We start from the raw sequence: 12,344 nt of genomic DNA on the forward strand, positions 1-12,344 counted from the left end.
ATGTTTTTGTATGTCAATAAAATATCTTCTCTATTTTCAAGTTTGGAATAACAATCTTGGGACATTTTGTTGGTATTGGACTATTGTTGGAGAGGTCGTCGTAAATTCCAAGCTCGCTTGGTTGAATAAGGTATGATATTTCATACGTTATAAAATGCTTCTATTTTCACTTACAGAACGACTTATTATGGTTCATTAGAGTCTGCTTTGACTTGGTATTAGCCATCATAAAATACTTCGTGTGCCCAAATACTTTAAACATGTACTTTAATTTTGGGGACTCGCCAGATTATTTCAAAACGTAAGTAGTTTATGTTAGTAGTGAGAAAATGACCTAGTCATTAAACCACTCAATCCAATTAAGCAACCTTCCATATGATTTGGTGCAAATTATATCATACGGAAGAGCATGAATCATGATTGAGTTGTGCTTTTCAAAAGCACAACTCTGTCAAACTCATTTTCCATATAGGGAAGAGTTCAACTCCTCCTTTCCTTATATGGAAGTCAACTCGGTCTTCTGACCCTAATTTAGTGGATCGAGCTTCATTTTAAATAAATTAAAATAAGCCCATAGCCGAATCTAAAACCAATTTAAAGACATAAGCCCAAACTCTTTTGATTAATAAATCCTATTTTAATAATTAGTCAACCAACCCACTAAAATTGCGTAGACGTCTAACATCTGTCGCCGATAAAAAATAGCATTCATCCAATGAATTAATCCTTGATGCAAGTCTTTACAGGACACTCAGTACCCTGTCTTGAGGTTTTCAACTTGAAACACTTTAAACCCAACTCTTAGTAGTTGGTCTCGTAGCTGTCATCCAATGTGCGAGCCAACTACATGGATTGTCTATTCAGTCTGTGGGTTTTGTTGTGACCTTAATGAAATTCAACATAAGTAAATGAGCACAACAAAGATAAAAGCTTAAATAAATATTCATTTTTATTCATTAATAATATTACATTACATTAAAACTATGTTTGCATTATGAATTTGTAGCACTTATATAAAAATAAAACTTGAGACATTAAATTAATTGATTAAGGAGATTGCAATTATAATTAATGAAAAATTCACATAGCAAACAAGATTTCATAATGGGAAGACTTCAACGGTGAAGAAAGTCTTATTATGTATCAAGTTAGTTTTTGTAATGGAGATATTCAGGTGTGAAAATTAATAGGACAACCACTTAAATACATGTAAAAATTAGAAAAACTTCTTCATTTTTTTCACTTTGTTTTTTTTTTTTTTTTTTACTTGTGAAATACATGCATGGCTAAAAAATTATATTCCAAATTATAACAATTAAGTAACAAAATATGATAAATTTACTTCTTTTTCTCTCGGAAAGTTTTGAAAAATATTTGAATCATGATTAGTTTTTGTAAGTTTCAGAAAGTAGAATTTATATCATCTTTAATAAATTTCTATCAATAATTTGTATAATATTTTTGAAAAAAAATAATTAGAATTTTGAGTATTTAAATTTTAATTATTTTCTATTTAAAAATATCCAATTTAACAAAATATCAAACAAAAAAAAATAATATTTACCAAAAGTGAACCGATTAATTCAATTTGATATGCAGTTGGACGTTTTGGGATACCAAAATTTCGGTCCTTAAACCAAGTGTCAAAAAACCAAACAATTAAATCAGCCAACGTAAATATGCAGAAAAGTTTATCCCGCGTCAACACAAGACATCCAACTCAAAACACACTTGTCAGAGGGGTGTCAATCTTCGAAGCTGATTAAACTACACTTGAACTAATGAATCCACAAGTTCTAATGTCAATTTAGAGAGTGAATCATTCCTGAAGCAATACACCATTCGTACATCAAAATTGATATTACCTCAATTGCATGCAGCTCTCTCTCTCACATGTAAATTGTGTGAGCTATAACTCATCCTTGCTCACACTGTCATCTCCCATAAGTTCTTCAAGGGAGAATTCATCTTCTTCTATGATTTGTCCATCTTTACCATCCCATGGCTCGGTTTTAACGATTACGGGGCTGCCTTCCAGAGGTACAATCCCCTTTCCGCCCCGTCCAGCTTCTTTCACAAACTCTCTGAGGAAACAAATTGGAACAGTTTCAGCTCGAGAAAAAACAGATGACACCAGAAAGAAAGAAAGAAAGAGAATACAAAGGATAAAAATTGCTTACATGATGTGGTCACGCTCAAATGCGCTTCTGAGTGGGGCATAAGCTTTCTTCTTCAGGTTTAGAGCTACCAAAGCTGGATATCCATAGCCTCCTACTCCTACATGCTTCTCAAGATCCGGCTGCTTACCTGCGGCCGCCCAGAGGTAACTGCAAAAAGTATTAGACTTCAGTTAGTCGTGTCTTACACAAGTTCCCTACAAGACATTCACTTTATGATTCTAAGGATGTCGATGAAATTAAGGAGCTTTTGGCCTTGCCTGTAAGGGCTCTTTCTGAACTTTTCTGCGACCGATAACAAAAGCTCAAGGTACTTATTTCTGCCTTCGGCCTTGGAGTCTAATATGTCAGGGAGGAAGGCAACAAAGCAAATGGCAGCTGAACCACACTTCTCCTCCAAAACATCCTGTAGAATGTAGGAGCATTTACAGTAACAACTGGAGGAATGAGTATGGAGAAGTTCAGGGGGAGGGAGAGGGGGGATGCCATCAAGGAGCGAGATAGAAAAGGAGCAAGGAATTTAACTGGGCTGGTCAATTCAGTCACTTCAGGAGGGGCAGAATTTGTTTCCAGCTGCTCCAAAGCAAATGATTCAATTGCTGATGCTGATCTTGCTCCTTCATAGGGAAATGGACTGTCTTTGTCAGCACCAAACACCAAGATAGTAGGAAATCCTTGTACATTGAACCTGCTCATCAAAGACTGGCAACTCTGATTGGTTAGGAATGTCAAAGTCAACTAGCAATGACAGCATGGAACAAATGGATTGAGCTAATAATCACTTATGATCAGGATTAGCTATGCAGGTTTAGCATATTAGCCAGATATGTAGCAATAAAGTGAACTATGGGGTTGCAAATCCCATTGTTCTAGTGCATATGCTTCTCAGCAATAAGAGGGTGTTTACTGCATTGGAAAAGACATACAGATCTCCACCTCATGCTATGCGAAATACATGAGACACACCTGCATTCTACATACCTCCCAGAGATCGTATTAAGCTAAGCATGTCAAGAAAATGAAGAGATCTAATATTTGCAGCGACTAAGACCTGTAACTTACTTTTTCTGCATCACAGTCTACATGACCCAACTTCACCTGGCCCTTGAGATTGTTGGCTGCCTTCTTCCACTCAGGAGCAAGCTTTTTGCAGTGTCCACACCTGTAGTAGCAGATTATATTATATCCACAAGTTTATTAAAGCAATATAATCTGATGTTGGACCAATGAATATGTTAAACCAAAAAAGTGCAAGACAGACCTATTTTTCAGGGAAAAAAGTTATAATTATTAATATTCTATATTAGCAGGAGTTGTTCCCAGAGATTTCCATCTGTTTTCTAGCTTGTTAATTAACCACTTGACCGTTGATTTCTAATGCCATAAGCTCATTTCCATTGAGGAACAAAACTTAAAATTTTAGTATTACATAATGAACAGGGGTTCTCCCCGGGGATATCCACCTATTTATTATTTACTTTATCTCATTAAAAATGCTTTCTACTTCAACCTCAAGGAAACAATGGCCACCACTTCCTTCTCTTAGATGCTCCTCCAAAACCAGAAAGTCTATGAACTTTCACAGTTTCCCTAACTTGAGACTTCAATCATTCCAAGTTTATGATAGATATATTCTGGGTTGCCAGCTTGTCGGCATATGTGAACTCTTTGTGTTTATGTTCATTCGTTGACTATGATTCAGTAACCATGCTGGACTCACTTCTCAAATGAGACTAGTGTTTCATCATAAATACTACCAACACATGACATTATTAGTAGATTACTTCTGACATGACTTTACCAAAGAATGCAGTCCATAGAATGATTGGTCACTTGACTATAGCCTCAACTAGGAATATTCAGGTTAAAATTCACCCATAGTTCCAGGGCTAAACCTCTGGATTAAGCGAACAAATATTCAAGCAGGAAACTCACCAAGGAGCAAAGAACTCCACAATCCAGAGCTCCTTGCTCTTCAGAACCAATTCATCAAAATTGCGTGAGTTCAGTTCCACCGATGCGCTTGGTTCTGATTTCTGACTGGATCCTCCAGCTGATTTCCCATCCAGACGTTCCTTGAGGAGTGCTTTGACCTTGTTAAAAGAAAAGAGAAAATATGATATTGTTCCCAGTTTGAACCACTGGTGTTCACAATAACTACTCAGTAGCAAACAGCAGAAACTGTATTTCGTCTCTGGTTCCGAATCTTATACTTATCAGCAGGTGTTTAATGTTTACATGTGTTGCATTGACCAGATGATCAGCCACCCTCAAAGATAAGTGCCAATATATGAATGAAAAGAAGATGCTTCATCAGAAGGATGGGGGCCAATTCTCTGTCTATTGGCAGAAAGATCATATTATAACTTCTTTAGGAAGAAGCTAGAATATAATTACAAGAACACCCTAAAACCTTATCTCCTGTAGAAAATATGTGGTTAGTAATCAGGGTTGAAATGTCAAGATTAATGATAAAGAATATTAAATTGCAGAGTATTTGTCTTCTTCATCAACAAACAAAACCCCCCTAGCGTATAGTAAAATGGGCGAAATGAAAGAAATCAATAAATACATAGTTTTCATGTAAATATGTTCACCTGTTGTAGTGCAAATTCAACAATAGGCTTGACATCCCTAGCTCCTTGATAATCTACAGGGGGTTTACCCGGTGCAAAGACCTTAATGGTAGGAAAACCTCTGATTCCATATTCCTATAAGAGACAAAGATGAAAGATAAAGAATGGAAATAGCCTTCTTAATGTGGGTTTATCGAAATGTATAGATATATCTGTATACATATATATAAAAAAAATTAAGGCAATGCACACATCTTAATGAACTAAACACTCCTTCATGAAGGAAAAAAAAAATCAGAACAATGCATGCTATTTCATATTACTAGCAATTTAGTAAAAGGGGTCACTGAATAAAAATTAAGTTCTGCAGCCAGAAATGTAGAAGGCAAGAGAAGACAAGTCACAGAGTATATATTAAAGGGTAAATTACATTTTGCCATTTGAACTATGCCCCTTTTTACACTTCGTCATCGAAACTTTTTTTTGTGTCAACTTACCATCTCAATTTTGCGAAAATTGCACTTTCCCATATATGATCATCTTTTTGTTGATTTTTCAGTAGGGAAAACATCACATGCTATTCATATGTGAAAAATATCACATTACATGTGCACTGCATGTGATGTTTTTTCGATAAAAAACTTGGTTGAAAAACAGTTATAAATGCAAACTGTAAAATTTTGTAAAGTTGAGATGATAAGTTGAAACAAAAAAGAGTTTAGATGTTGAAGTATAAAAAAAGTCATAATTCGAATGGCAAAATGTAATTAGCCCTATATTAAACTTGCGTCCTTGTTAGCTTCTGCGTTAAAAATCGTAAAAGGCCACAGAAAACAAGTCAAAGAGTATATTACACTTGGTCTTTGTTTCATAATCTAGTAGCATAACAAGCAACCAGGCAATGTAAAAAAGTGTTGCCCCCGATAACAAGTCTCCACAATATCTAGATCTACATCTGCTCCTTAACCCACAAACTTTACCTGTTTATTCTCTGATTATTTACCTTTTTGTTACACCTATTACTAGCAACGAGGAGAACAATATCCAGTCTATGTTAACCTTGATAGCTGGAGTAGACCATATATTTTCATCAAAGCAACACCGTAGCAAACATAGAAGTACTAGTTTGTCCTGAGCTCAAGCTCCAAATCTAAACAAATAAGGTACATAAGAAAGGAGAACTATTCGACAAGGAAACCTGAGCTAGCGACTGGTGAGCATCGGCATCTAGAGCTGCCACAGTTGCTACACCTTTCAAGACATTGGCTGCCTTCTCCCACGCGGGCGTCAGCGCTTGACAATGACCACACCACGGTGCAAAAAACTCAACCAAAACTACACCATTCGAATTAAGGACCTGCATCATTTTAAAGTTCCAAAAGAACGATATAATTTCAGATCAATTGGCCACTGACAGAAACTGATGAAATCATAGAGCAATGAAACATCAAAAATCCTAGCACTTCTACACCAGTAACGAAATTAGAAAATAAAGATAATTCAACCATCCGAAATGAAACTGCAAATCACCGTCCCACCAGCAATAAACAAAGAAGACGATAAGCAGATTCAGCTTAACCTCAATGAATCCTATCACCAAACATTATCACTACATTGCACAAAACTTCAACAACACATTCAGATCTCAATTTATCCACATAAACCAATGAACCAAATGATGCTCATAACTCACCATGTAACTCAACCAAAATGAGCGTTTTCAAACTGTCAAACACACAAAACACACACACACACACACACCTCACAGTAATCAAAGCAAATGACTGTACCTTCGACTTGAAATTGTTAGGATTTAGCTGAAGAACGGGGGACGAGGGTCCATACAATGCATAAACCCCTAATTCGCCAATCAGCGCAAGAAGTAACAGTGCAACCAATGCCGATTTCTCCATCCCTTCGATCGTTCTCTCTCTAACTGCAAAAATTTGGATTTTTCGCGGAGATCAAAAAGCTTACGGCCATCCTGCAGCGTCCGGTGTTACGTGTACCCGACCAATGCTGTTGCTACACGTCATCAAACAATTTTTACTTGTTTTTTAAATACATTTTCAATCCAACTACTCTTTTTATTTTATTTTTTCAAAAGTGTAAATTAGTAAATATTTTATTTCTTAAACGTTTACAATAAAACATTCAATTAATTATATTCTAAAAAATCAAAATTAAATTTTTTATTATTTATTTTAACCATTATAAAGTGCAAGATAATTATAATTCAAAAAGATAATATGATTAAAAAAATAAAATCACAGACTAAGATAGGATATTAAAATAATTAGAGGACGAAGTACACTCGATCTGTGTGCATAATCTAAAATTTTATTATTATTTATCTAATTAAATAAAAAAAGCATAAAATAAATAATTGATCAAAAATGACAAAAATATGTAAGAACAAGAAATTACTAAGAGAGTTAATTGTTTAAAGAAATTAATCACTATGTTTGCTTTCATTTTCAAATTACTTTTGAAATTAGTCAAAACATAATCAATGTTTGCCATCATACAAAAACACCTTATTTGGGTATTTTTAACTGTTTTAGAATAAATACATACATATATATAAATATATATAAAAAAGACATGATTTCACAATGAACAGTAATTTTAGTCTCCCAAAACACAACATTAGACATACAATACTTATTTTAAATTAAAACAAATTCAAACATACACATTATCTCTACCGCATACTTATTTATCTTTATTTTTCTCTCTCTATCTCCATAAAACACAACAAAACACTAAAAAAATGAATCCAAACACTATGAATACTTTGTGAATAAATAAATAAATATGTTTTAAGGATACTTTGATTAATAAAAAAAAAAGGGTAAAATACGCTTTGTTTCACTAAACTATTCTTGATGTAATTTTTATCCCTTTAAACTAACAAATGTGATACTTACCCCCCTATAATTAAATTTCTGGACAATCTTGACCTTCCCCTATAATTAAATTTTTGGACAATCTTGCCCTTATATTATATATATATATATATATATAGCTCAAAGAATTTCTTTTTCTAACAATATTGTATTTTAAGTTCAATTAAAATTTTCTAATGGAAAAAAGTATCTTTTAATTATATGAAGTAATAGAAAATTAGTAAATTAAATAGTTTGAATGTTACTATATTTTACAAACCCAAAGTTAAGTAACGAATGTGTACAAAAAATACACAAAATAATTTCATAAACAGATTTTTATTAATTTGATAATAAAATTAAGCTATTAACTATTTATTCTTTTAGATAAAAATCAGTAATTAAATGATTTTCTGAATATATTTTCTTTAAAAAAGTATGATAAAATATTTATATTTATCCATTTTTTTCTAAAAATATTTAACTTTTTGTTAAGCATATATACTTGCCAATTTCTTTTAAAAAAGCATATATCAATTATTGGTTATATTATATTTGTTGTGTATTTATTTATATATATTAATTTATACTCTGTAATTTAAATTCTTTTCTTATTAAAAAATTAATTTAAAAATAATTTGGTGATGATTTAATATGTAAATACTAAAATATATATATTAAAAATAATATAATTATTCAAAACACGAGAAATTTTTTTATCCAATCAAAAGATAAGTGTTACATCAGGAATAGTTCAGAAAAATAAAGTATATTTCACCCTAAAAAAATAAAAAATTCACTCGTCGTTTCTATTTTTCGATAAAAGTAGTTTAGTCGGTACACATAATCAGACCAAATAATTACTCTACACCCCTCAACCTAAATAATATAGTATAAAATAGATAAGAATAATGAGATAGTAGGAAACATGTCTAGTAATGAAGGTGGTGGTTAACGCATACCAAATTTGTGAGAGAATACTAGTTAATACTAGTAAGTGTAACGCATTCGATGTATGTGAATAATTTTTAAAAATAAATTAAAATAAAATATTTATATAAATACCAAAAAATATATATTAAATTTTATAATTATAATTAATATAATTATTTTGATTTATAAAAAATATCGACAAGCAAAGACAATAAATAATGTTGAAAGGAATCAACAAATGCATGAGAAAAAAAAATAACTATCAAAAGCTAGTTATGAAAAATCTAGTTATGAAAAATCATAAATGAAGAATTTAAATTAAATAATTAATTTTAAAATTTTAAAATAAATTTTAGACTGAAACTAATAAGACGTCAAAAGGGTGCTCTCACTTAATAATAAGTTAGCTGTATGTGGCACATCCAATGTATGTGCACAAAAAATTTAAAATAATTAAGTATTATTTATTAATTATTTTTGTTGCAGAAAAAATAATTATATGATTATGATTATGAAAAAAATAAAAAAAATTTTAAAAGAGAATATTTGTATCCCCCATGATGTATTATAATTATAATATTTATTAGTATAGTTTGTAATCATAATTTTGATAGTTTATAAATATTAATATGTAATTATTTGCGAATAAACTTTTGGAAGAATAAGAAAAGAGAAATAGAGAGAATTACATATCTTGTTTTCTTATATACTATTAGAAGTGATAGGCTAATAAAGTTAAAATTTCTCTAGGTTTATAATATGTTGTCTGCACGACTTTATGCTCAATCATGTTAATTTTTTTTATGTCTAATTCTTATGTTTTATTTGTTTACTTCTACAATATCATAAATACTTTTATTCTTGATTATTTAATAATGAGATATGAATAATTATATTCTATACATTTCAATGTCTCTTAAAGTGGACATATATAATTAAAAGTTCTATTATAATTGATATTACCTCCAAAAGTAGGCACATAATTCTTGATTTCACCCCTGAAGTCGACGTGTTCTTTAAAATTTCATTGCTTTCTGATGTAAATAATGAGTTAAATTACTTTGAGCAGTAGATAAACTATTTTATAGCGATTATTTGCAACATCATCCCTGAAGTGATGATAAATGTAACATTTGATTTTCTCACCACCTGAAGTAATTGAGATAATGGCTTGATTTAAGAAGCTTGAAGCTTCTTGGTTATTTATTTATAAGTTCTCATTTCTTTGATATCATAGTATAGATATTGTGATTAAAATATGACTAACTTGAAGCTAATTTAATTAATTTACGTTACCTACATGTTTTCTTTTATATGCCTGGTATGTATTTTAAATGTTTTGTTAGCATATATTTAATTCGATGTATGCATATTATAATAATTCAATTTAATTACACGGTAACTTATATGTTCCTTATTGTTATTAATGTTCTTGTGTCACTTTTACAAATCTTAATGAAAAAGGATCATTGTCTTATTGATAGTATCACTACGCATACAATTATAAGAAATAAGAATTTTTTCTCAAACTTGTTAATGACAAGAACCAGTATGAATACTATTTCAAGCGTTAGCAATCTTATTGAAAGTTCCGGAAGAGCTACTATCTTGTTACCTAAAGGAACAAGATTACACATGAATAAGGCTTAAATGCAATTACTGCCCCGTATCTATAGGGTAGTGGCAAAACAAGGACCGTATAAACACGGTTGCAATTTATGCCCTGTATCTATCAAATTGTGCGCGATTTATGCCCTTTGGCCAGATTATGACCTTTTTGCCCTTCTAGCTAGATTTTAACCATAGTCTATTTTATACTCCCAATTCAGGCCCAACATGCTTCCGAAATAGATTAAGACCCCATAAATTCATACCTTGCTTTGACCGCTTGGTTTTCGGGTATTCCAAGTCCTCGGTTTTATGGACTTTCTCCAACCACACTACCGCAGCAGATGGTTCGCAGGCACTTGGCTCCTTCAGTAACAAAACAGCACAACCCTATTTCGTTTCCTACCTTAGGGCGTAAAAGGCACTCCAATATGGGGAATTAATAGAATTTTGGACAAACAGGTTGAACAGAAGCCTAATTTTTATTGAAAAAATATAGAGAATATTACATAGATATTATTCCTCCGTTGGAGGAGACAACTATTTAGCCTCTCATGGTGTAGAGGACTTGACTTGTTGGGGAAACCCCCATAAACTAAAAATTAAAATATTACAGAATATTGAAAAAGACTTAGAACTTAAATGCTTTGAAGAGTAGGAGAAGTTTTTCTGATGATCCCCTTCTGCTTCCATGCATCTTTATTTATAGGCGTCTGCGGACATGAATTTCGGACTCCAAACTTGTTTTGTGATGACGTCATTGCTTTCGTCATTGCCTTGTGATTTCCAGCTGTCTGTCATAATCGTATGTCGGTCACATGATTTCCAGTTGGCTGCTTTGCTGACTGTTGGCTTTTGTTGTTTTTTGCTGACAGTCTTATCCTCTCGATTTTTTACATCGTTTAACTTTTACTTCTCTTTGTAAAAATTTTTCTCTTTCTCTTATCTTGGTTTGATTCGGATTTATTTTTCGTGACCCGAATCTTTGTCCCGAACAAGGGCTTTTCTTGTTTTTCACAGCAAGGCAATACATGGTTATGCCATTACCCAACATGCAACATGTTGCACGTCTTCATCCTTGTGGCTTCGATTGCTGGCAGCTTATTTTTCCAAATTAACATCCTCTTTTTCTCGAATAAGCTTTCAGCGAACTCCGTGCTTTTTCCTGTCATGAAATTTAACAGGAATGATCCATTCACTTTGTTTGAGAAAATCTTGAATGGATACTTGACTTTGTCCATCTCTGTGAGACAGACTCATAATCCCCAAGCTCTCCTGGTAGAGATACTATCTTCACTAATGGCTGATACCAAGGGAGCTTCTCCTGATGCAGCTTTAATTTTGTTAAAAGCCACCATATATGGTCTCTGCAGCTTCATAAAATGGAATGCTGGATGAGACCCCTTTTCTGCAGTTTCTGGAGCTACTGAAACAAATTTTATCTCCAGAACATCACCTCTCTTCAGGTGGGGGTTGTTTTGCCATGAATCAAAGACAGCCCCACTAATCCACTCCGGAAGTTTTGAAATTTTCGGAAAACTCGGTGACATAGTATGAACTGAAACAAGAGCTCCAAAATCATACCATTCTCTGACCTCTTCTGGTTTAGATCTTTCTAACATCCAGACTCTGTTATATTTTCCGGATGTTTCGATTATGGTCTTGCCTGGGTTCACTCCTTTGCGGGAAATTAATTTCTCCCATATACGCTGGTAGTCCTGCCAAGCAGAAGAAGATATCAACTCGTTAGAATTAACCTTAGAGGTGTCTGTCATTGGCCTAAGGCTAATCTCTCCCTCCTTATCCCCGGAGGTGCTGGGTTGACTTGAATCAACAGGAGTTTGCACTTCCTGAGACTCAATTGTTGCTGTTTCACCAGAGTCTGGTGATGGCCTTGTGCAATTGGTACTTAAATCCGACGCTATAGGTCTAGAGCCCTGTACTTTAGAGGCATGTTTTGGGTCATGCTCCCTCAACTCGTGAGTCATCCCCGAAGGTGACGCCTTCCGAATTGGTTCTTTTAAGTCGTTCCATAGCGAGGTGGACGCTAATAAGGAACTCCTTATTGCGACCTGGACAGTGTCTGGATCAGCTCTTTGGATTTGTCCGGCAACTTGGACAGCTAGTTAATAAATTAGAAAGTTAATAGATACCTCCAAAAG

General features: G+C 33.1%; 1 protein-coding gene across 1 annotated transcript; it reads right to left on the reverse strand.

Moving 5' to 3' along the window:
* Positions 1,642-6,707, reverse strand: LOC105167452 (protein disulfide isomerase-like 2-3). The gene is made up of 9 exons (XM_011087183.2): positions 6,544-6,707; positions 5,952-6,110; positions 4,775-4,888; positions 4,113-4,270; positions 3,240-3,339; positions 2,703-2,879; positions 2,438-2,583; positions 2,181-2,327; positions 1,642-2,084 (listed from the first exon to the last, which is right to left on the reverse strand). The coding sequence occupies exons 1-9, from the start codon at positions 6,664-6,666 to the stop codon at positions 1,910-1,912; spliced, it is 1,299 nt and encodes a 432-aa protein (XP_011085485.1). The 5' UTR covers positions 6,667-6,707; the 3' UTR covers positions 1,642-1,909.

This window comes from Sesamum indicum, linkage group LG8 (genome assembly GCF_000512975.1).
Source record: "Sesamum indicum cultivar Zhongzhi No. 13 linkage group LG8, S_indicum_v1.0, whole genome shotgun sequence".
Taxonomy (NCBI): domain Eukaryota; kingdom Viridiplantae; phylum Streptophyta; class Magnoliopsida; order Lamiales; family Pedaliaceae; genus Sesamum; species Sesamum indicum.

What these genes read in the sequence shown, in the direction of transcription:
- LOC105167452 (XM_011087183.2), bottom strand. Translation starts at nt 6,666, where the DNA reads ATGGAGAAATCGGCATTGGTTGCACTGTTACTTCTTGCGCTGATTGGC. An exon ending in CTAACAATTTCAAGTCGAAG is followed by an intron (nt 6,111 to 6,543) that starts GTACAGTCATTT and finishes AAAATGATGCAG; the next exon opens with GTCCTTAATTCGAATGGTGT. An exon ending in GTGGAGTTCTTTGCTCCTTG is followed by an intron (nt 3,340 to 4,112) that starts GTGAGTTTCCTG and finishes CTGCTACTACAG; the next exon opens with GTGTGGACACTGCAAAAAGC.